The 22,069-nt window shown below is 41.6% G+C and overlaps 1 protein-coding gene across 2 annotated transcripts in view; it reads right to left on the minus strand.

Annotated features, from left to right (window-relative positions):
- Positions 1–16,349, minus strand: part of METAP1 (methionyl aminopeptidase 1) — a 29,466-nt gene extending 13,117 nt beyond the window's left edge. For both annotated transcript variants that reach the window (XM_082282469.1, XM_082282468.1), the window contains exons 1-6: positions 16,213–16,349; positions 6,264–6,315; positions 4,070–4,182; positions 2,680–2,740; positions 1,407–1,498; positions 581–664 (exon numbers count right to left, since the gene is read on the minus strand). In XM_082282469.1, the coding sequence (XP_082138595.1) occupies positions 581–664; positions 1,407–1,498; positions 2,680–2,740; positions 4,070–4,182; positions 6,264–6,315; positions 16,213–16,332 (522 nt within the window). In that variant the 5' untranslated portion in view covers positions 16,333–16,349. The remainder of the gene's footprint in view (positions 1–580; positions 665–1,406; positions 1,499–2,679; positions 2,741–4,069; positions 4,183–6,263; positions 6,316–16,212) is intronic.
- Between the last annotated feature and the right edge of the window lie 5,720 nt (positions 16,350–22,069).

Below are 22,069 nucleotides of genomic sequence, written 5' to 3' on the forward strand. Positions count from 1 at the left end.
ATTACACAATTCAAATAACTATGAAAAGTTAAACCAGGAAAATTCTTGAACATGTTTTTCCAAACACTTCATTGTACTGTGACTTTATTTTGCCAGGCTGCATCAAACATCTTGTTTGAGTTCTCTCTGAGGCACGTCAGATCTGATCTCCCAGTCATAAATAATTTAGCTTTCTCCTCTGTATGTCTTAACTACCAACAGGGAGTACAAGAAGTCCATGGCCTACATATGGTGTTCTTTATATAATGGTATCCGTGGAGCAAAAAGGGTTTAGAAGAAAGAAAATAACATGATGTTAACTGAGAAAGCAAGTGAAGAAACTCAGAAGAAATCTGAAGCCAGAAATATGGAAGCAGCTGATACAGAGAGAGACCCAGGAATTCCTAACTCACTTTGACCCTACCATTGCAATGTAGCACATTTCTGCCATCTGCACTACTCACCAGCCTCAAACTGGGAGACAGCTCAAAATAAAGAAATTAAATTCATGCAACAAAGTAAACCACACCGTAATAGTTTAAAAACAAAGAGATAGAAGAAAACACTTATAAACACCAGAATGATAATAAAATAATCTTACTAAATGGACAGCATGATCAATTTCTTCAGTAGTTACTCCTGGTTTCACCATCATGGCAGCAACATCCAATACTTCTCTAGCAAGCTGCAAATGAAACAATTTAAAATTTAAAACAGATTTAAAATTGATCTATTGACCTAATTTAAGTTGATTTAAAATAGGCCAGGACTACCCTGTGCAACATTAGTAGCCCATTTTTGACATCTACGCTGAGATCCCCAGAAAAGCTGTGTGGAGTTGGCTCTAGAAAGACTTTGAGATGTCTCCAGGTCATGTACTAAGCCACCTCTGTGAGAGCTGAAAACACCCCAGTTAAAGTTTGGACCACATCTTCCTTGAATGCCATAATCTTAAATCAGACTACCTAAATACATTTCGAAGTTTGACTTTATGCACAAGGAAGTGGTTACAACCGAACAGCTCTTTTTCAAAAATTGTTAGTAATGGGGCTTTGTTTTGCTTTTTTTTTTTAGTTTTTACCTAGCACCAGCCCCAGGAGAGGAAAAAAGTTCTGCTCTCATTTATGCACTATAAAAGATATTCTTCACAGTAACAACATCTCAGGCACAGATTGTCTTACAAGTAATAACAAAGCCAGGAAACAGATAAAAGTCATCTTTCTGCTTACAAAATACTTTACTGGGAATTGGGAGACACAAGAAGGGAAAAAACTAGAAAATATCCAGCCTCCCAAACTATTTTTCAGTGCACTAAAGTGGTTTGAAAGTTTGCACTCTCAAATGTGCTGCGACAAAGTGGTAAAATCATTACAGATTTTTTTAAAGAATATAAAGGCACTTTGTAAGAAAAATCAAAACCCCCTTACCCTACACACTACTCGCATCCCTTCTATATCCTCAGATGACAGTATTTTTATTTGAGAGGTTCCTTTTAAAGCTTGTTCTGATTCAGACATTCCTGAAAAGAAAAAAGAGAGAGGATTGAAAAAAAAAAGGAAAAGAAGAAACCCCATGTTATATAGGGGGATGATTCCTATACATACCCAGTCCAGGAACTTACTTAGCTTACCAAGGGCAATAGAAGCACAGACTTTCTCACCATAGCCTAAACTTAAGAAACCCACCAAGCCATAGTATTATCATCATTATCCAGACTACCTGGAATCCAGAAGCCTTCCACAACACCATAATGCCCCCATGTGCTCAGGAAGCCCACTCATTTACTACATAAAACCATCATGTCCAGTTACTCAAAACACAGCCTTAAATATTGGGTCTACAAGGAAGTTATTTTATTCATAGAAAAGCATTTTTCAGCTGCTCTAAGAAAATAATTAGTAAAAATTACATTCTATAACACTCATAAAGGCTTACATGAGCTTGGGAATGTATCTGGTTATACTATGGCAATAATCACCTGATAAAAACATTTAAGTTCTTCCTACCAAATTCTGTGCAAGCTCAGCTTTATAGATTAGCAACCCCTTAAAATACAGTATTCGGTGTTGTTTAAATACTTACACTCTTTAAAAACTAACTATGGAACGCCTTAAGATTAAAAATTAATGCTAACAGACTTCATAGTAGCCTTTTGGGGAAATGCAAAGCACCAATACTGGTATAAAAAGGGGAAAATAACAAAACAATCCAGTAAGCAGGTAATTTTGAATGCATTCTCTCTCTGTCCAAAACCAGCTGCAACTCATACATCAGTTTTCTTTTGGGGGTTGCATACTGCAAGGTTTTCTTGGTTTTGTTATAACACATTTTCAACAGATACACTGATGCCACAGAGAATGGCTTAGCAGAATTCATCTGTGATAGCTGTTTATTATCAAATTAACAACAGAACTAGGACTTGTATGTTTGGGATTAAAAAAAACCAAAACCAAATTAAGTAACTCTTAATTTCCTGTACACCTTTGAAAGACAACCCATTACAAATTTTGGGCTTTCGAAAAATACTTGCAACCATGATTTTTTAAAAATCAGTAAGTTACTGTGGGGAAGAAGTAAAGTGAGAACAGATAAAGGAGCTTCCCTTCTCCATTATCTCCTTGATGCTTTAAAGGCTTTTTCAATTAAAAGGAAAATTGAGAGCAAACATAACACTCATAACTGTGATTTGTTTCAAGTTACCTAGCGGGTGATCAGCATAATCTGGTCTCTGAATATAACTTGGCACAGGTCTTGTTGGCGTCTAAATAAATCAGAGCAAAGCTGGTTAGGTTGCAAGAACACTTATTACAGTCACAAAAACAGTCACACAGCAAAATTAAATACAGTACGAAATATTTTGTGTGAAATACAGCTAAGTCCACTTAGAAAAGGTTGCAAAGTCTGTAAACACTCCAAAACAGCTCCAAGTTTCATTCTGAAACATTCTGCAGTTACTCTCTATAGCTATCATATTATACAACTTTTAATAGCCAATTGCACAGCTTTGTAAAAATCACATTTTCAGTGTCAAGTGAATCAAACTGGTTTTATAATGTATTATGCCTTACTGTAATGTTTTTTCTGTTGCTTTCCAGACTGCAAGTGCACTGGTTCTTCTCTTTAGTAAGACTGCTACTTCAAATCATCACCTTAGTCAAAATCTCTACTTCCGTTTGCATCAATCTCACAGCAGTCACAAGACAAAAAAGCCAATGTTCAGAGATAACACTGCTGAATTACTTGGCCAGTGTAATATCCCAAACACCTTTTTCTCCAACAACACTAACACACATGGGCTCAGGCTCTCTTAATCAGCCTCTTAATGAGCCTGTAACAGACGGAGAAGACCACAGAGAGGATGCCACTGGGGCAGCTTTTCTAGCACAGGCCAATTAGAAAAGACAAATGTAGAGAAAATGCCTTAATTGCTGTAAAAAAGCTTCAGCTTACTCCATGTACAAACTTGTACCAATTTAAAAATACAGCTCTCTCTCTCTCTGTGTATATATATATATATACACACACACAGAGCTATATGTCATGATCTTCTAAACCCACCTTTCACAACCAAAGTTCTTACTGAGCTCTGTTGTTCTTCACCGTTCCAGTGCTGGAGATTACCGTAACCTCTTGTTCTTTCAGCTGTTCACCAGTTCACTCACCAGCTTATTCTAAACCACTTACATAATATAATATAAAACCATTTATTTAAATTCCAAATTAATTCACCTGAGCTTTTCAGAAACAGTCTGCTCCATAATTGGTGAGGACAGTAAACAGCTAGGAGACATCATCTGAACTAGCAGTAGCTTTTTTGCAGAATAAATGTCAAAATGTACATCCAAAAGGTATGAACTTAAGCCTGTTACTGATGCTCAAAGGCACTCCCTTAATTATAAATATACCAACAGATAGAACAAGTTAAATCAAAATGAACCACAAGGACAGCCATTGCACATCCTTTCCATCAGGTTCAGATTAAACAACTCTCCTCTCTTAACTAAAATGTGGGAGGTCATCAGGTCAGGAGTGGTCCATTAGTTGCTACAGAACATAGCTGTGCTGGAGTAGAGTAGCACCTCTTGCTTACCAGTGGATAGTGTGGCCTGAGTTTCCCAGTGTATCGATAACCAGACCAGGGATTCGTATTAACATCGCCTTCCAGGCTCCAGGAGGAAACCTCACGCTTAGCTTTTTCATCTTCTGAAAAGACAAGAAAAAGGGGGGAAAAAAGTGGCAGCAGCAAAATCTGTCCTACTAAGAATGAGAACTGTGGGGTCTAGAAAGTGACTTAGAAGTGCCTAAGTCTAGACCTGACTCTTTCTGGCATTTTAGATACTGATATATGAAAGTGTAAGTAGCAGTTATCACTTTGTATTGTCCATTCCAAATTCACATTCTTCCTACCCTATTCAATAGCCAACTGGGGAATGTCAGGACTGAATGCACAAAGGAAGTGTAGTAATTAAGCTGTTCTTCATTTGCAGTTTTATAACATAGTGCTTGTTTTCATTCCTGGGAAAAAGCTTATTTCTACAAAGGCACTCACTATCCCTTCAATTAACATCCTTTCACTGCAGATCAACGTTCCTTTCTTGTGACATCCCTTAGCAGCCAGTGACTGAAATGACCTGAGGTGGGAAGAAGGCCATCCAAAGGAGGAAGGGGGGCCATCCAACTGCCAGGCTCAATACATGGAGCCTGCTACCCCTCCAGAGCTGATGAAGAGTGTGCAGGTCCTGCCACTTCTGCAGTTCAGGACAAGCACTGCTCACACCTTACAAGATGGTGTCAAACTGCTGGAGCATCCCAGCTCTCTGAATCTTGTGAAATTCAAGTCTGATGTGGTCCAATGACTGACTTCATTCACAAATAACACATTCCTATGAGGGCAGATTGAAGGTGTTTATACATAAAGGATTGAAACAAGCAGATCCTGAGCAATACCAAAAGGAGAAGTACTTACTCAGAAAGAGAAGACAAGGGTTAAGAAAGAGCATGGTAACATTAATCTTTAACTCATAACAGGATAACTTGTTTGTTTTCTCTTTTTAGAAGGACGAAGAGGTACGTCTGCCATTGCAAGCCCTAATGTGAATTCCTCAGAGCCTCTGTGGCTGACATCTGAGCCATCTGCTCAAACGACATTCAGTTCAGATGAAACTGAGAAATAACAACTTAAAAGTCCAAAGCTTTTCATATTCACACAAATTAATAGGATACAGAATGCAAGTGTGAACTATAAGATCCCTACTCTGGAAAGGCAGAAAGAAGGAAAACATTTGTAATTGTCTGTACTGCTCCAACCTATTTGCCACTCAGCATTTATCATGGAAAAAGAAGCTTTACTGAATTTTAGGAAAGGAGGCAAATTATTTGAGGATGTGAATTTCTGCCATACTGCTTTTTAATCCTACCTCTTTTTTCAGCAGGGCTTAAAGAAGATAGGCAGGGTGATGGCAGAGGGGAGGCAAGGGGGCAGAACTGAGGTCTGCCCTCTCTTTGGTTTTAAACCCATGGGTTATGTTCACTACTCAGATAAGGCAGAATCTACCAATCTCTTAGTATTTCTGTGCCAGAGCTACCAGCTGTCCCTAAGGCACACAGATACTCTTACTACCTTGAACTGAACTCAGCAAAATCATAGCTGTGATACATCCTCTATCAATGGCTGCACCATGCACACAAGCATTCTCCCTTTTTCTCCAAAAATGTACACAACAGCTGCACTCTGACTCACTTGTGTTCCAGCAAGTGTCTAATCACAAAGACTTTGCAAGAACCTTTCCCACTGTATTGTCTTTTACTGTATTAGACATCAGAATGTTATAAAGGAACATTGCCTTACAATAATGATTTATTATTTTTCTTGCCTTTTATTTCAGCACCCCTCTTTCTGTGCTCATATACCTGAACACAGAACAGGTGTATATTCTATACATGTAGAACATCTATAGAACATATAACTGTAGCTCAAGCAGTAATTCATGCAAATAGAAAAAAGAACAGAGACTTCTGTGTACCTCTGCCTTTGAAATTTTACGCAGCACTTTAGATTGTAGGGAACTGGACAAAATTTCAGACATGCATCATTCGGTGTCAAGTATCTTGGTAAAAAACCCAATACCATTCTTAGGCGGAGAAGAACAGAGCAGTTGAAGTAGGAAAGGACCTCTGGAGGTCATCTGGTCCAATCCCCAGCTCAAGCAGGGCCACCTAGAGCTCACTGCACAGCACAACACCAAAGCAATATTAAAATGCATTTTAAAAAAAAATGTACTTACTTGCTTTCTTGTGTAATAACTTGTGAGTGGCCCAGCTTCCCTTAAAGCATTCCTAGAATTGCAAACAAAATGTATAAATTTATGTTTTAAGCAGCATTTACATGGACAGATACACCAACTTGACAAAATAGAGAAGGAAATGTATTTTAAAAGAAAACTAGAAGACTGCTTTTATTAACCCTTGTAGCAATATGCAGTAAATGCTCCTGTAACTGCTAGTCTTAGCAGTAGAAAATACTACATTCAAAAGTTCTGAACCAGAATAGGCAGAAAGCACAGCCAAACAGACAACACCCATGACAGTGAAATACATTGATATAATCCTACATATTAAATATTGACCCCTTATCATTTTAATGGGTAACTAAACACCATGGTGGCTGCAGGTTGGCTGAAACAGAGTCTATCTCAGTACCTGATCTCACAGTGCTGCAGTGAGCAGCAAGGTCCTCCCTTGACTCCTACAAGAAGCCATCTCCACCTGCTAATTGCATCCCTTCTGCCTCCTGCTCCAGCACAGGAAAGCACCAGAGGCCAATTAGCACAACCACAAGGGAACTAATGAAGTAGACTAAAGGGGGGAAATGAGGGCTACTGCATGAAAATAGGAAATGGAAAAAAAATATCGAGAAAGTTGAAATGTAAATCAGGAAAAAAATTACTGTGGAGGAGTTTGGTCTTTTCTTCCCAAGCACAAACAGAGCAGTTCATGCAAGGAACAAAGAATCAGCAAAGGGGCAGATGGAAATGGCTAGCAGCTGGAGAATAAAGAAATACTAAGATGAAGAAAACACATGAAAGAAAAGAGATTTAAGTAGAAAGGCTGCAGAAGGCAGCATTAAAGGTGATCCCTTAAGGTGCTAATGAGCAAATTACTTGGTTTTGTAGCAGAAATTCTAAATCAATGGCTGTGTGCACTCAAAACAACCATTAAGAAACTGCTAATTCCAATCACTGACAATTACAGCTGAATTTCTGAAGAGGAAGGAAGCAAACTGTTTTTCTTTTTAAGGAAAAACAATACTAATGCTGAATCATCATTGTAAAACTACCATCCAGAGCCAACAACTGATTCAACCTGAAGTATACAACACTCGACCAGTCCAAGACAACAGATCTGCAAACTAAGTCCAGCTTGTAACATTCTCCCCTTGCTTCAGGGTCACTCTTGAGCGCTCTGAGATGTCTGCTCCTGTTGAGCCACTTTCTCCCTCTGCCCTCATTAGTCTTGCAAGCAGTAGTTACCAAAATGCACCCACAAACACACAGTGCAGTGGTAGACAAGTACACCTATGTTCAAAAAGACCCTGCTGTGCGCTGTTCCCTTCGTGATCAGAACCAGTTGCTTGTTGTGTTCTGCTACCCTACACACCAGGAGTGATTAAACCAACCCTTCCCATGACCCGAGAAAACATCACTTCCAGTGAGCAGCCCAAGGTTCTGCTGTCACACCTATATAACCCACTGCATACACAGACCTTTGCACTGCACTTTTCTCTGTTGGGAAGCTAGGAGAAAAGGAACAGGTTTTAACTCAGGCCTGCTACAAGGAAAAAAAATTAAGAAAAAAAAAATCTGAACCCACTATTTCAAGCACACTAGAAGCACCAGTATGGTTTTAATCCCCTTTCAAACACGAGGTCTTTGTTCTGAAGCAGAAGAAGGATTACACAACCAAGGACTTAGAGCAGCTACCAAGTCTACAAACCTAGAATCCACTTATTTGAATATAAAGGAGCATCTGGGGAAGATGTACATCAGCTGTGGTAATTACTGACTGTAGTTGCTTCTCTGCTTTTTTGAGGGACATTCTCTAATGCCCTTACTTTGTCCTACACCAATAGCCTTTCCTCTTTGCTGGCCCATAACCAGAAAAACTGGACAAACACAGCACCAGGGATAGTACCATAACCTGATTGGCTCTATTTTGGCTTTTATTTCCTGCAGCTATGGACAATCTAAGATGATCCTGCATAAGGCTGCCATATGCTTGAGTTTTCCCAAACATGTTTCCCAGATTTTACTTGCCCTCTATCTCCAGAGGAGCAGCAGCTCTGTGAGAACTCCTGGGGCACAGCTCCAAAGCTGCTGTACACCAAGGCAACCCAGACACGGGCCCCATGTGCACATCCATCAAATGCAACAGGCACACACAGCTAGTTTGAAGCATTTTTGTGAGCAGGGGCTGTTACAAGTGCAATGTACAATCAATGAATCTCTCTGCCTTGGTCTGACACTTTTGGAAGGCACTCAAAGGATATGCTGCACATCCACCTACAGCCCATCTATTTTGTGTAGGATCAGTCATATGCTTCCTGCAAGCACTGGACTTACCGGGTACATACAAATTATTTATATTCAACGACCTACTGCACAAGCCCCACACTGCACATGACTGCAGAGCTCTGCCTTGGCAATTCCCCATAAAAATATGGCAGCTGTCATCTCACAGGTTGAAGAATCACAGCTCTGGCAACAAAGCTCTACCAAAGTACCACTGCACATTGCAAACACCCTCACCTTCTATACCACAGACTTCCTGACAAGCTATGGAAGAAACCAGCTCCTTCTCTCCATGTGGGCCACTTTCTGGAAAATCTTCTGGACAAAATTATGTTTTTCACTGAGCCTTCTCCTGAGACATTTACTTCAATCTTGCTATTACGATTAACGATTCTTCTGTGTTCCTATGCCCTACCCAGGTCAGGATAGAAAATTTTCAATAACTAAATAAACAAAATCCAGGGAAAAAATATCCAGGGTGATTTTTAATATTAAAATGAAGAAAATAAAGACCCTTTTTTTTTCTGATACAGTGAAAAAGTGAACATGTAACACTACATGGCTATATTTTAAAATATTAAATAACTTCAGGGGGAAAGTACACAGGAACAAAATTAATTTAGCTTCAAGTTTCTTGGAAGACTTCCTGGATTTCATTTCAAACACTATATTATCCATTAGCATGCCTGATATTAATACCCCCACCCTTCTCACATAAAGCATTTTTCTTTTTATTGCATGTGCCTTTTACACAGCAATCAAGACAGACATGGAAACACTGAAGAGGACTGTACAAGAAGAGAGGTCAAACGTATGACAAAAAAGAAGGCAGAGGGGTGATCCTGGACTTGTTTAGAGCAATCCTGGGTACAACTATTCTATCATGATGAAAACTATAGATGTGTTTGACAGAGGCTGTCAACATACTTAAACCTCTAACAACATTTCTGGCTTCAAGACATTCTTAAGCCAATCCCACTGGTTTTGTATTTGGAGAGAAGTTCAATCCAGTGTTCACCAGAATATACCGAAAGGTAACCAAAGGCACAACCAGCATTATCATTTGGAAAGATTCCCATTGGATCCCCTTGTGGAAGCTGTGTTATTTCTGAAAATGATTTTTACCTTAAGGACTCACCCAACAGCTATTTACTGGTTGAAATATTGACAGAATCATGCAGCATAGCACCATTTGTTTTATAGTATGGTGCATTTTCACTGTGAACACACTGATCACTACCAAATACCTTGAGCTTTTTTTTTAAATCAACTACTGAAAGAACAAAACCCTATAAAACAGTTATTGAAGTAATTAGGGGGGAAAAATTATGCTATGTTTATTGTCATCTTTACAGTAGTAACAGGGAGCTTCTTATTTGTTCGGTTCATGTATGCATATAACCTGATTAAGAGGTGGAAAAGTACAGCCAACTGCAAATTCCAGAGGAGAAAAGGATGCTCAATCAAGATTTGGGTATCATTACACTGCAAACCTCTGTACAGCACAGACATAACAAACTAGATTTAAATCAGCTACCCAGAGATGAGGATGCCCCATCCCTGGATGTGTTCACAGCCAGGTTGGATGGGGCTCTGAACAACCTGGTCTAGTGGAAGGTGTCCCTGCCCATGGCAGGGGGTTGGAACCAGATGATCTTTAAGGTCCCTTCCAAGCCAGGCCATTCTATGATATCCAAACCCAGGAAGCTATGCAGCCACCACACCACAGATTTCAAGGCGTGCTCATAGACCGTGTTTCTGAACTGCCTTTGCATGGGAGCAGCTCATTTCAAGTTAGCTCTGGCAACATTTGTCAGCACTCCAACTTGTGTCCAACTTCCACAGAATTACCCCTTCCATCCTCTATGCTCATCATTTACAGCCACTGTGATCAACTTCCAAAAATACCTACTTTACAGGAAAAAAAAAAAAAAAAATTTGGAATTAAGACTGTGAGGACAGACTGTCTGTCTCTTTGCATGTCATTATACCCTGAATTGTGATGGACAAACATCTAGGAAACAGTGCCAAGCAGCACACTGTATTTAAAAATATTCTGAGCAATCTTTTTAACAGAATTTACAAATGTCCTTTAGAATGTAAAACTGTCTGGGGCTTAGCCTGAGATCATGTAGTTTTGCACAATGAGAACTCATTTTAACCAAATACCTTGAAGGTATGCAAAACAGAAGCAAAAAAAAAAAAAAAAAGCCCTGAAGACAGCATTTAGCTTAATACCAGGCTATCAGTGATATATATATACTAAATACAGTACAGATTAACTCACATTTTATCCATAAGTACAAGTATGTTGACATGTTAATACATTTGATGCTAAATGAAACAGTTGACCCTTTTCAGCACGCTGAAATCCTTCTAGGGCAGTACAAGCCCACAGAGACAAACTCTCTACAGAATTCCCAAACTAGCCTAAGCAGCATACATGAATAGTCAGGTTTTCAGAAGAATCAAGTATGTGTTTTCAGATTCAACTCCAAGAGAAGTACCTACATGCAGCACCTACATCAACAAGTACCTACATCAACTTTCTCCTTCATCTAAGACCTGATCGGTCCCACATGAACAACTGAGCCCTTCCTTTGAGGAAGGGACTGCATTCTGCAGCTCTTCAGATTTACAGAAATATACAACTGATTTCTGAGAGTAGTGAAGGAACAACAGACCAGAGGAAATCCAACTGGACTATCCTTTCAGTACATGGAACAATAGTTCAGCAAGTCTGCCTATAGCAGTCTGAAGTTTTACTTTCAGAAAGTCATGAGGGCTCAGCTTTTATACCTCATCAACAATCAGGCACTTACCTCAGACACAGGTATTCATGGTGATTTACAGGCAATTGAAAATGTCATCTTCCTGATGAAAGAAATCTGATTTTCTAGAAGATAGTATCAGCTGAGTGCCATTTATGCCTGAGGAAACCCCTGCGTGCTGCTGTTGGATCCAAGCGGCAGGTTTTAGCCTATTTCAGGCACAGCAAGGAATAGTGAACCAAGGACAAAACATGGCACTGATGTCCTACAGTCTGATGTGAGAGAGGACAAAGAATAGTTTCATCCAGGTCCGTTGCTCCCTGCTCCCCACCCCCAACACATTGACGGTGAAAGGAAATAGCAAAACAGGAGATGGGATGACAATCTTCTTCAGGTCCACAGTTTTTCACAAATTACTGTGACCTTGAGCATCCACAGCTGTCAAGGGCCCAGGGCTGAGTGTCAGTGAAAATGTGCCTCCCAGAAAGGAGTAAATGGTATATAAACTCCCCGAGAGAACAAAACAGCATTTCTTTCCCGTCACTGGAATTTAACGAGTCATACTCCACCTCAAATGTCAAGAGGTATGAAGAGATATTGGGAGGTACCCACCAGTCCAAGAGAGACACTGCCGCCAACTGTACAGTTCAGAGAAACTGCTACCCCTTCAAACACCTAAAACACACGTGGCAGAGTCACCATGCCACCCCAATCCTCGCCTCGGAATCCACAGCCAGACCACTTCATACACCTGGGGCTGACAACACAAGGCCACACAAAGCAGGAAGGGGCAACAGTTCTCCTTGAGTAAGTTATGACTACTGTTAGGATAAAAACCCACAGCCTCCAGCTCTCAGAGAAACAAAAATGGCACAGGCCACTGACTTCAGAGTAAGAGAATGTTTTCAGAAAGTGTCTAAAAGTAGGTATTTCTGAATTTGGCTGGAGAAATGGCCCTGCAACAGCATCTAGTCCACACTACAGAAAACCTACTCTGTTTTGTCCAAGACACTTTTATATAAGTAGTATGAAAGAGGAAGTTGTCATGAAAGCAACACAAAATCACTAATAAGAGATCCGTTCACAATTAGAAGGCTCACATAAAAATGGTAACTGGAGACCTCAATAACAATCATTACTCTCCTCTTCTTTATCCTTCAGCCACTTGTAGAAGACATAAAAGAAATGCAAATTGTCTATTTAAACACACACTCTTTATGTACACTACACACAATGTACACACAAGTGACTGTATCTATAAGGCAGATTTCACAACAGCAAATTCATCTTAGCAAGAGGAACACTGCAGTTGAGATGTGATGCTGGACATCTGTGTTATTTCTGCATTCAGAAGACAGACTGCATTACTGTAGCTCACCGTAAGATGATAAACACATGCAACACTGCAGTAAGTCTCTACAGAAAAGAAAACAAGACAGTGAAAAAAGGTAGCTGGTAGTGACAGTACTTCATTTACTAGCCTAAAGTATTACTAAGGGTTAACAGCAGACAGAATCCCTCAGCAGAACAGTTCCTCTTGTTACACCTTGAAGTGACAGGAAAAGAAAACCACCCAGGGTTCAACACACCACCTCAAGAGCTCCTCTGCTGCTAAAAGCCATTTTCACCTTGTCTCCACTAGCGGTTCAAAACCTCCCTGCTCGGCCAGAACCCGGCCACGTGGCCTCCTTTCCATCCACGACCCACAAGAACAACTATTACTCAGCAGTTGTACCCAGTTTCCAAGGTGCCCAACAGCCAGAGAGGAAACAGTGTTGGCTCAAAGAAATCTCAGAGAATGTCAAATTACTTTGGCATATGCATTTTCAGGGCATATTGTTGAGGCATACATTTTGATGCAGAGAGGGAGAAAAAAATAAGTGACCAGAAGAACACCCTTCCTCCAGGAAAGGAGAGACACAAATGATAAATCCATCAGGGAAATCATTGTCTTGATGTGATCTACTTGAAAAGTTCACTTCAATTCTCTATGTACAGTCATGAAAAATAATTTGTAATCAATCTCCACACTACACCGAGATTCTCAGTCCTATACCTCCCGCACTATTTTTCCTTAGCAAATGATATGTTAGTAACTTATAATCCAAACACATTGCTTCATATGGTTGCCTTCCTACAGCAGTTCACAATTATTTTATTCTTTATTCTTAGCAGTAGAAAAAATTAATTACTACAAATTTGGGGTTAGTTCTGATTGGTGTTTTGGCTGTATGAAAAAGTCATTGCAGGCTTCCAGGCAGATTAATTAACCTGGTGTCCGTGTCCATACAGATGCTTTTACCTGTCAAGGAGATGCCAGATAGCTTGTGGCTCCCAGTCCACCCTCAGCTCAAAGTAAGTGCCCACACACCTGGCTAACACCACTGCATTCCATAAGGACAGGCTGACTTTATGGCTGGGCCAAACTGGGCCACACTGGGCAAGCCTGCTCTTCAGCAGCACACTCCTGAAGTGTTTCATGGCCCTGCAGTGCACAGCTAGCTAAACAAGCAAAAGAAACCCAATTAATGCAACTGCTTTTCCTCCATTAAAAGAAAACCCTGAAGAACTCAGAAGTGGCTCACCAAGGAATCAGGGATAGCTTAAGAGAAAGGTGCATCCTTGGAGGAAGGGAATAGCACCAAGCTAGCTACAACACAGGCTGTGCTGTGAGGTGGAACAATATCCTAGGTCCACTCACTAGCTTATCTAGGAGTTATTTATGCATGGAAGACCAGAATGGAAAGAAAACCACCAAACAGAGAACTCCAGAAAAGTTTCACAGATGCTAACCAGATGAAACTTGCTGGAAGTTTAAAGAAAATAACAGTCCTTCACCTGCACGTGCTTATTGGAAGAGGCAGCCAGGTTGTCAGCAGCACCTCACCCACCCTTCTGATGGTGCTTGCCAGACACCAGGGCAGGACTGCGGCGAGTCTCTTCCACGGCACACACCAGGTGACAAGGAGAGCTGGAGCCTCGGGACAGTTCAATGCTGGGCCCCACAGAGGCTACTACTGGGGGCTAAGGGTCTGAACACGGGGATTCTTCTCTCAGTGCATGACACTTCTTTCATGTCTTTAAAACAAGCTGTCGTTAATGTCCTTCTCTGTAACGTGTTGCCCCAAAACTTCCGAAGCACCTTCAAAGTGCTTACCTACATTCCTGACTGGGACAGTGAGGCACAACACGCCCCAGGTCACTCAGAAGTGAGATGACTGGGATTCCCAGTTCAGTATTTCATTTTCTAGGCAGGACAGCTTTACAAGTGCGTAGTCAGTTATCCAGCAGCCTATTTTAACAAGCTAGGAAATACTTCCAGTAATTCCCCTTTTACCTAACAACGGCAGCAGGTATTTCAAAAGAATTAAACTTAATATATAGATAATAAGAATCTCTGCACCCTATATAGAATTAGCTGAGTTAGGGATGGGAAGGAGAGGAGTGAAGATGTAACTAGAACTCTTCACATTGACCTGTTCATTCTCTTAACAAATGGTTTTGTTGTCACCATCTAATATTTGTATATAACCAACGATGCATTTATGATGAGTTTTACATCAGACATGTCAAAACATGCAGTGAAACGCAGAGCAAATCCTAGAAGTTAACCACAAGCACCACGTGGGAACCAGAGATACAGAACTGTCAGAACAATTCTGAGTTGCAGTTGCTCTAATTTGGCATCGAGTCCCAGCATAGGGCACAGAGACTTCAAGGGAAAGTACCAGAAACTGTGCAGTGGGTGTGTCACAAGCACGTGGGAAGTTTTCCCCTAGTCCTATGCAAACCATAACTATCAGCTTATATCCCGGCTCAGAAAAGAATTCTTTCCAATTAATAAGTTAATCTACCTGATGTGACTGAATTATTTTCTTATGTTTATCTACAGATGTTCAGTGACTTTACTCTGAATTATAACTGTGACAAGGAAAGTCAGTGTTAACCTCTGAACTATACACATACGTCCTCACTGATTTTGACAGAAATTACACATACAAAAAGTTCAAAGGATTAGGCTATATATTTTACCTCACATTTTAAAGTTAATAAAAAAAATCCAAACAAAACAGAACAAAACCAAAACAAACCCCACAAACAAAAAACCCACTCAACACAGCTCTTTCTACTGAAGGACCACACTCTATTACCACTGTGGTAACAGGTGAGGATGGCCGAGGCCTACAGAACATGTTCAGTTCTCTGATTTATACGTGAGGGCTGACTGCTCTATGACATGTGGCCTAACCTGAGCCTTCCTGTTTGGCACCCTCAGAGTAGAACATCAGAAGACACAGTGGGGGGAAAAAAAAGTTGGGAATAATTTAAAACAAAAAGGAAGAGTATAAAATAATTTTCACAGAAACTCATAACTTAAAGAAAATCTGTTTTCAGAGCAACAAGTCTCCCGGTGTCTATCAAAGCCGAGCAACTCCAGAGCTGACGCCGGCAGAGAAACGCTCCCGCTGGAATTTGATGAGCACGTCTCACTTTGTCCCACTAAGCCTTTATTCTTAAGGGGAGCACACGGACCACCCACACCTTAAGGCAAAGGAACATCCGTGCACCCTCTCACGAGCGCTCCGGCTGCGCTTTCGTGCCGCTGAGGTCCCGCATCGCCCGCGGCCACGAGGAGCAACCGGGCTCCCTCTCCGCCCGGGGCCGCCAGCCCGGCTCCCCCAGCTCCAACACCCGAGGAACCGAGGGGGAACTTCGCGCGGGGCCCCTGCCCGGGGGCTGCTGCCGCGGGCTGGCCGGGAGCGGGCGGGCAGAGAGGCAGAGCCGGGCACGCCGGGCCGGGCCCGGGCGGCCGGGAGCCGGCGCGGGGAGCTGGATCCTGCGCCCGCCGCACGCCCGGAGCGCGAAGCGAGGAGCTGGGCCGCGGGGAACCTCACCTGGGAGCAGAAGTAGGAGCCCTGGATGCCCAGCTTGAGGCAGGTGGGGCACTGCAGCTTGGCCTCGCTGCTGCAGCCGGCGGTCTCGCAGACTCTGCGGGTCTCCACCGCCGCCGCCATGCTGCCGGGCGGCCACGGGGGAGGAGCCGCCGCCCGGAGCTGCCGCCGGCTGGGGCGGGCGGGGGGAGCAGGACAGGGGGAGGGACGGACGGAGGGGGAGAGGGAGGAGGCTCCGGCGGCGCAGAGCCTCAGCCAGCCCGGCCTTGAACGCTCCCGACGATGGGCCGTCCGCAGCTTCCCGGGGCTACGTATGCCTCCCTCACAGCAGAGAGGGTGTGTAGCCTATATAGCCCAGAGAACAGACGACTGAGAGGGGATCTCATAAATGTCTCAAAGGTGGGTATGAAGAAGATGGTGCCAGACTCTTTTCAGTGGTGCTCAGTGACGGGATGAGGAGCAACGGCCATAAACTCAAGAAGTTTCACCTCATCGTGAGGAAGAACTTACTTACATTGAGGGTGGCAGAGCACTGGAACAGGCTGCCCAGGGGCTCTCTGGAGATATTCCAAACCCACCTGGACACATTCATCTGCCACCTGCTCTGGGAGACCCTGCCTTGGCAAGGGGGTTGGCCTGGATGATCTCCAGAGGTTCCCTCCAACCCTAATGATTCTGTGAAGACCTTCCCGTAGTTTTCATCTGCAAGGCCGTGCAAGAAATCTTTCAAGCATATCTTCTTTATTATGGAGTGTGTATGTAGGTCTGTCTGTGTGGTTTATAGCAATTCTTTCACTCTATTTTTAGCCCAGGTAAAACCATCACAAATTCAATATTCAGTAAGGCAGTAACTAAAATTAGAAAAAGAGGCTGCAGAATCAAGGTGGCATTGTCACATGAAGGATGCTGATTTTCTTCCTGGAAAGAGAAAGATTAGAAACCAATGATCTGTCATAAAAATAAATGTAATTAATGCACATATTATATTTCTCCTATTTGTATGGGTTAGAGAGTGAAAAAAGATACTACCTGTGCCTGTAAAGCTGACTGTGGTTATGGTCTCTGAGTGTTGTTGTCAAACCTAGAGTCAACATAGAACCATGGAGTTGTTAAGGTTGGAAAAGACCTTTAAGATCATCAAGTCCAACTGTCAACTTTGCACCACCACCGTGTTCACCACCAAACCACATCCTCAAGTGCTATATCCATGTTTTTTAAACACTTCCAGGGATGGTGACTCCACCACCTCCCTGGGCAGCCTGTTCTAATGCTTTACAATCCTTTCCACGAAAAAAGTTTTTCTAATACCCAATCTAAATCTCCCCTGGCACAACCTAAGGCCATTTCCTCTTGTCCTTTCACTTGTTACCTGGGAGAAGAGGCCAACCCCCACCTGGCTACAGCCTCTTTTCAGGCAGTTGTAGAGAGCAATAAGAACCTCCCTCAGCCTCCTTTTCACCAGGCTAAAACACCCCCGAGCTCCCTCAGCTGCCCCTCACCAGAGTTGTGCTCCAGACCCTTCCCCAGCTCCATGGTGCTTCTCTGGACATGCTCCAGCACCTCAATGTCCTTCTTGGAGTGAGGGGCCCAAAACTGAACACAAGATTTGAGGTGCAGCCTCAACAGTATCACAGAGGAATGATCACTATCCTGTGTACTAAAATACCTCTAACTTAATATCACTGCAAGATGCTTTTTACTGGTTCATGTCAATAAGCAGTTGCTTTCAGAAAGAGCACGGGGAGATGCCTATTAAGTGGCAGAATAGCTGCAAAACACTTCAGAGCACATATCTGCAAGATCCAGCCATTAGTGCTGGGATCCCACTCCTTGTGTAAATTTCAGCTGTCTTCCCACTAGCTGGCAAGTACAGACTATGATTCCAGTAAAACTTTGTGGGAGGAAATTCTGTCTGTCTTTCTACTTCAGTGCCGTTAACTTCAATTAAACTACACCAATCCTTATTCTGATCTTAGTACACAAAATATTCTTCTGATTTCCTGGCATCCAGATGACTCCCCAGAAAGTGTGTTTCAAAATCCAACCTATAATCTCAGTGTTTTCTGCAATTCTCTTATTCCCTGTGGCCTTTTGTTCCCATCACTAATAAAGAATAATAATAATTTTTAAATTCTTTATCTCCTAGGCTTAGAGGTTAAGTTAAAATTTCTGCTTCTCCAGAACAGAAAAGCATACATTCTATCTTTCCAGAATAAGTGTATTCATATAAATATACTTGATGCCTTATGATAGCATTCATTGGCAAAAAGTGGCTAAGTAGCCCAGCTGACTATAGGACAAAGGCAACAGATAACAAAGTGTATGATCCAGGTTTGCTGTGTGATAAGCACTTTCACATAACATGGCAAATTAACTGAAGGAATTTGATGCCATGCTATTACTGAAGTGTAGTTGCAGGTGGCGACCTGTGTTTTCTAACAGTTCTCACCTTCATTTCTCTAGTACTGATAATATTTGTATCAGCCTATCATTTGTAGAAAGCATGAATTCACTGTCAGAGCAAATTAGAAATGTTTCTAGGATCCCTGCAAAATGCAAAGATTACAATTATTATTTTCTTAAACGAGTGAAAATAGCTGTGTACTGATTCATGCAGCTCATGCTGTGACAGTATTTATGTCCAAATTCTGAAGACAGGCAACCAACTGCCAACCAACATCATGAAATATCTTTAAAGGACACATCATTAAGTGCTTATTTTAACCTTCTTAAAGCAAAATGTTACTGAACGGGCAGAATCACTCCTTAATTACCCATGTTGCTGGCAGGTATTGTACTGTGAAAAATCAGTGCTGCTTTTCCAAGTAACCAACAAACCAAGCTATCAAGCAAAGCAGGACAGGTACCTTCAAATGCTTTAGTTGCCTCTTTGTTCCAATTTAAGAACCCTAAGGAGTTGTAGACATGGTTTGCCTGGTTAAGCAGGGTTTTCAAGTACCTGTTGTCATTGACATGGTATAAAAAAACCTGAAGGATACTGGTTGATCTAGTTCAGTGTCTCCTGCTCAAATGTCCTCATCTGCTTCTTGATGAGATTTCAGTACTATCATTATTAATAATTTTGGATACTTTACTAAATTTTATGGGCATCTAATTCACATTTAAATTCGTATCTGAGTAAAAATTCACAATTTATTCCTATTTTTGTCTTTCATCCTTACTGGGACAATGCCAGTATATGCTTGTGCTTATTTTGTAATGGTCAACAAGGAGGCATGTAAGGAAAAAAGAGAAGTTCTGCTCTAACTAGTAGACAGGGTTCCTTCTGTTATTCAGTTTCATTTATTTGCTGTACTTCTGAAGTGCAAATTAAAGGCATGCTGTTTCCCTGCTTCCTTAGAGAAGCCAAGGATGCATATATTAATTAAACAATTTAAATATATGTGTAATTTAAAGAACAGCAAGCCCCCTAATTGAGGAATTAGTGAACTTGCGTGCTTGTCCTCTGCAGTCTTTGGAAAGAACACAGACTGCAACAGCATATCAGCCTAGAATAACAAACTGAAAGATTTGGCCTAGGATTTGATGTTGAAATGGTTTTTAAACAGCCCTGTATCATCATCCCTGTAGTAAAAATTGTGTGGTTTCTGTGGTATTTCAATGCTTTTGTTTTCCAATTGGCCTTGATTTTCTGATTTACTGAGTAAACCGACTCCTGCCTCCTGGAGGTCCATCCACTGCCATTTCCCATTATCTGGTGGCACGCTCATTCTCACCGGGGAAGTTCACTGACCTTTGCTATGACCTTCCCTGAGCAGAGGTCTTTTTTCTCTGTCAGGCTTTTCAAGTCCCTTTCTGGCTGCCTGTCCCCCTGTGTTACAGACCAACACACACAGAGGCGCATGAGTCACGAATTTTATAGCCCATTCATGATCCTTGATTTATGTCCACGCTGTATTCCTGCTGTCCTCCCAACTTCTCCCAAGTGATGCGAGGCTGGGAGTACAGGAGGGAAGCAAACAAGGGCAAAAGGGGAGGTCAGTGATGTCTCATGGGTCAGAGAGCAGCCACAGAAAAGTGAGAGCAGCTGGCAGCTGAGACAGCTGCTGCTTAGGGAAAAAATGGCCACTGAATTTGACATTACTTAATTAAGAGAGCACCTTAGCTCGGGTCCCCCCTCCTCACTTTGCTTCTCTGCACTGCAGTAGTGGGGGCTGGGCAGTCCCCCTTTCCCAGTGAAGCTCTTGGGTATTGTAGCTGTCTCCCGCACAGGCTCATTGAAGATGCAATTAAATGCCTCTTTGTCTAGGGATAGCTGAAACAATGCAAAAATACCACCCAGGAGCCAGACCACATGCAAATGTGCACTGTTGTGGCTTGGCCAGATGATACAGGCACTTACTGAGATTCTCATACCAAATGCAACAGTTAAGTAGGTTGTGTGTGTCTGTACGTGCATGTGAAAAAGAGAAATTGCAAACCCATCGCAAACTCAAACATCTCAAAGATGGCCACAAAAGCACGATCTTAAAAAAAATGAACGGAAAGCAGCTCTGTAGGAAACATTACCCAGAGGAAAAGAAAAACCTGTGTTCAAAGCAAAATAGTGTTACTATGAGCACGGGGAAAAAATCATTGTAAACATCATTTCTAAATGAACAAAGAAATACCTGTCTCCATTTTTCCTCTTTAAGAAAAAATTATGTGGGATTTCAAGTTCTGTCCAATTCTCTAAGTCAAAAGAGGTTGCAATATATTTTAAGCCCCTGCATCACCCTTTTTCCTTCCATTGGTGCAGGTGCAAACTAAACTACTGAAAGGCCAACTCCACCTATAATCCAGGCTGGAGCAGCCTTACTCAAAGCTAATTCCAAGCAAGCTTTAGCTGTGGTGAAAAGGAAGATCCTGTACATTGTTTTGTTTTGTTTTGATTGTTCAAGCTGCACTGCCTCTTGCAGACTCTCTGTTAATATAGGGCATCAAATTTCCACTATGATGTAAGAATGGTTCTCTCTGCATTCAAGAACACTCTTCTGGTATCCAAGAATTTTAGCATTTTCCAGTATATTCGTATGAAACTGGTTGTTTTATCATGGGACAACATCAAAGGAAAAGAAGCTGCATCTTTGTAAACAAAATGGTGCTTTTATAAAAAGCATTTCTATTTAACCAATAAGTTACAAGCTTTAAAGAGAGAAACTCCACTGCTGGTTATATTTGAAAGAATCCATTCATATATCTTGAGATGAGAAAAAGTTTATTCTTTACTGTGGAAACACAGTAGAAGTCATGGAGTGCAGTTCTGGCCCAATTAATTCAATAGGAATGTTACTGATATCCAAAGGGATTTAACTTATTTTGTGTCATCAGTCAGGGCCATAGAAAATAGACTTAATAGCAGTAAAATAAAATCAGCATTTTGTTTCTACTTTAGATGCCATGGACAATACTGTGTGACATTAAAAATTCTTTTTATTTTCAGGTTTCAAAATCAAACGAAGATGATCAGATTTTTAATCATGTACAACACGGGGATTTTAAAAGTGTTATTTCACTCACATCAGTGAGATACAGGCATGGAGATCACTTGGAGCTCATACCTGCGCACCTCTGACTTGGGTGCCACACTTTGCAGAACGAAGCAGATGTTCCCAACGACTACCTAAATTCACATTGGAAACTGATAAATCCCTGAAGTGTACAAGGATTACTGAGGACGAGATACTCAGCATTTCTTTAGTTCAGCCCCTTCTTTTCTCCACTATAACTTCAAAAGGTGGGATTTTCTGGCTGTATCTATGATACCTCTTTGCCTTCTATCTTAAATTTCCTTTTAGTTTGAAGATTCTATCACTTGCAAGGCAGCCACATCACTTCTGAGCATCTTGTCTATTATGTG

The sequence above is a fragment of the Coloeus monedula genome, assembly GCF_965178545.1.
Source record: "Coloeus monedula genome assembly, chromosome: 5".
NCBI classification, from domain to species: domain Eukaryota; kingdom Metazoa; phylum Chordata; class Aves; order Passeriformes; family Corvidae; genus Coloeus; species Coloeus monedula.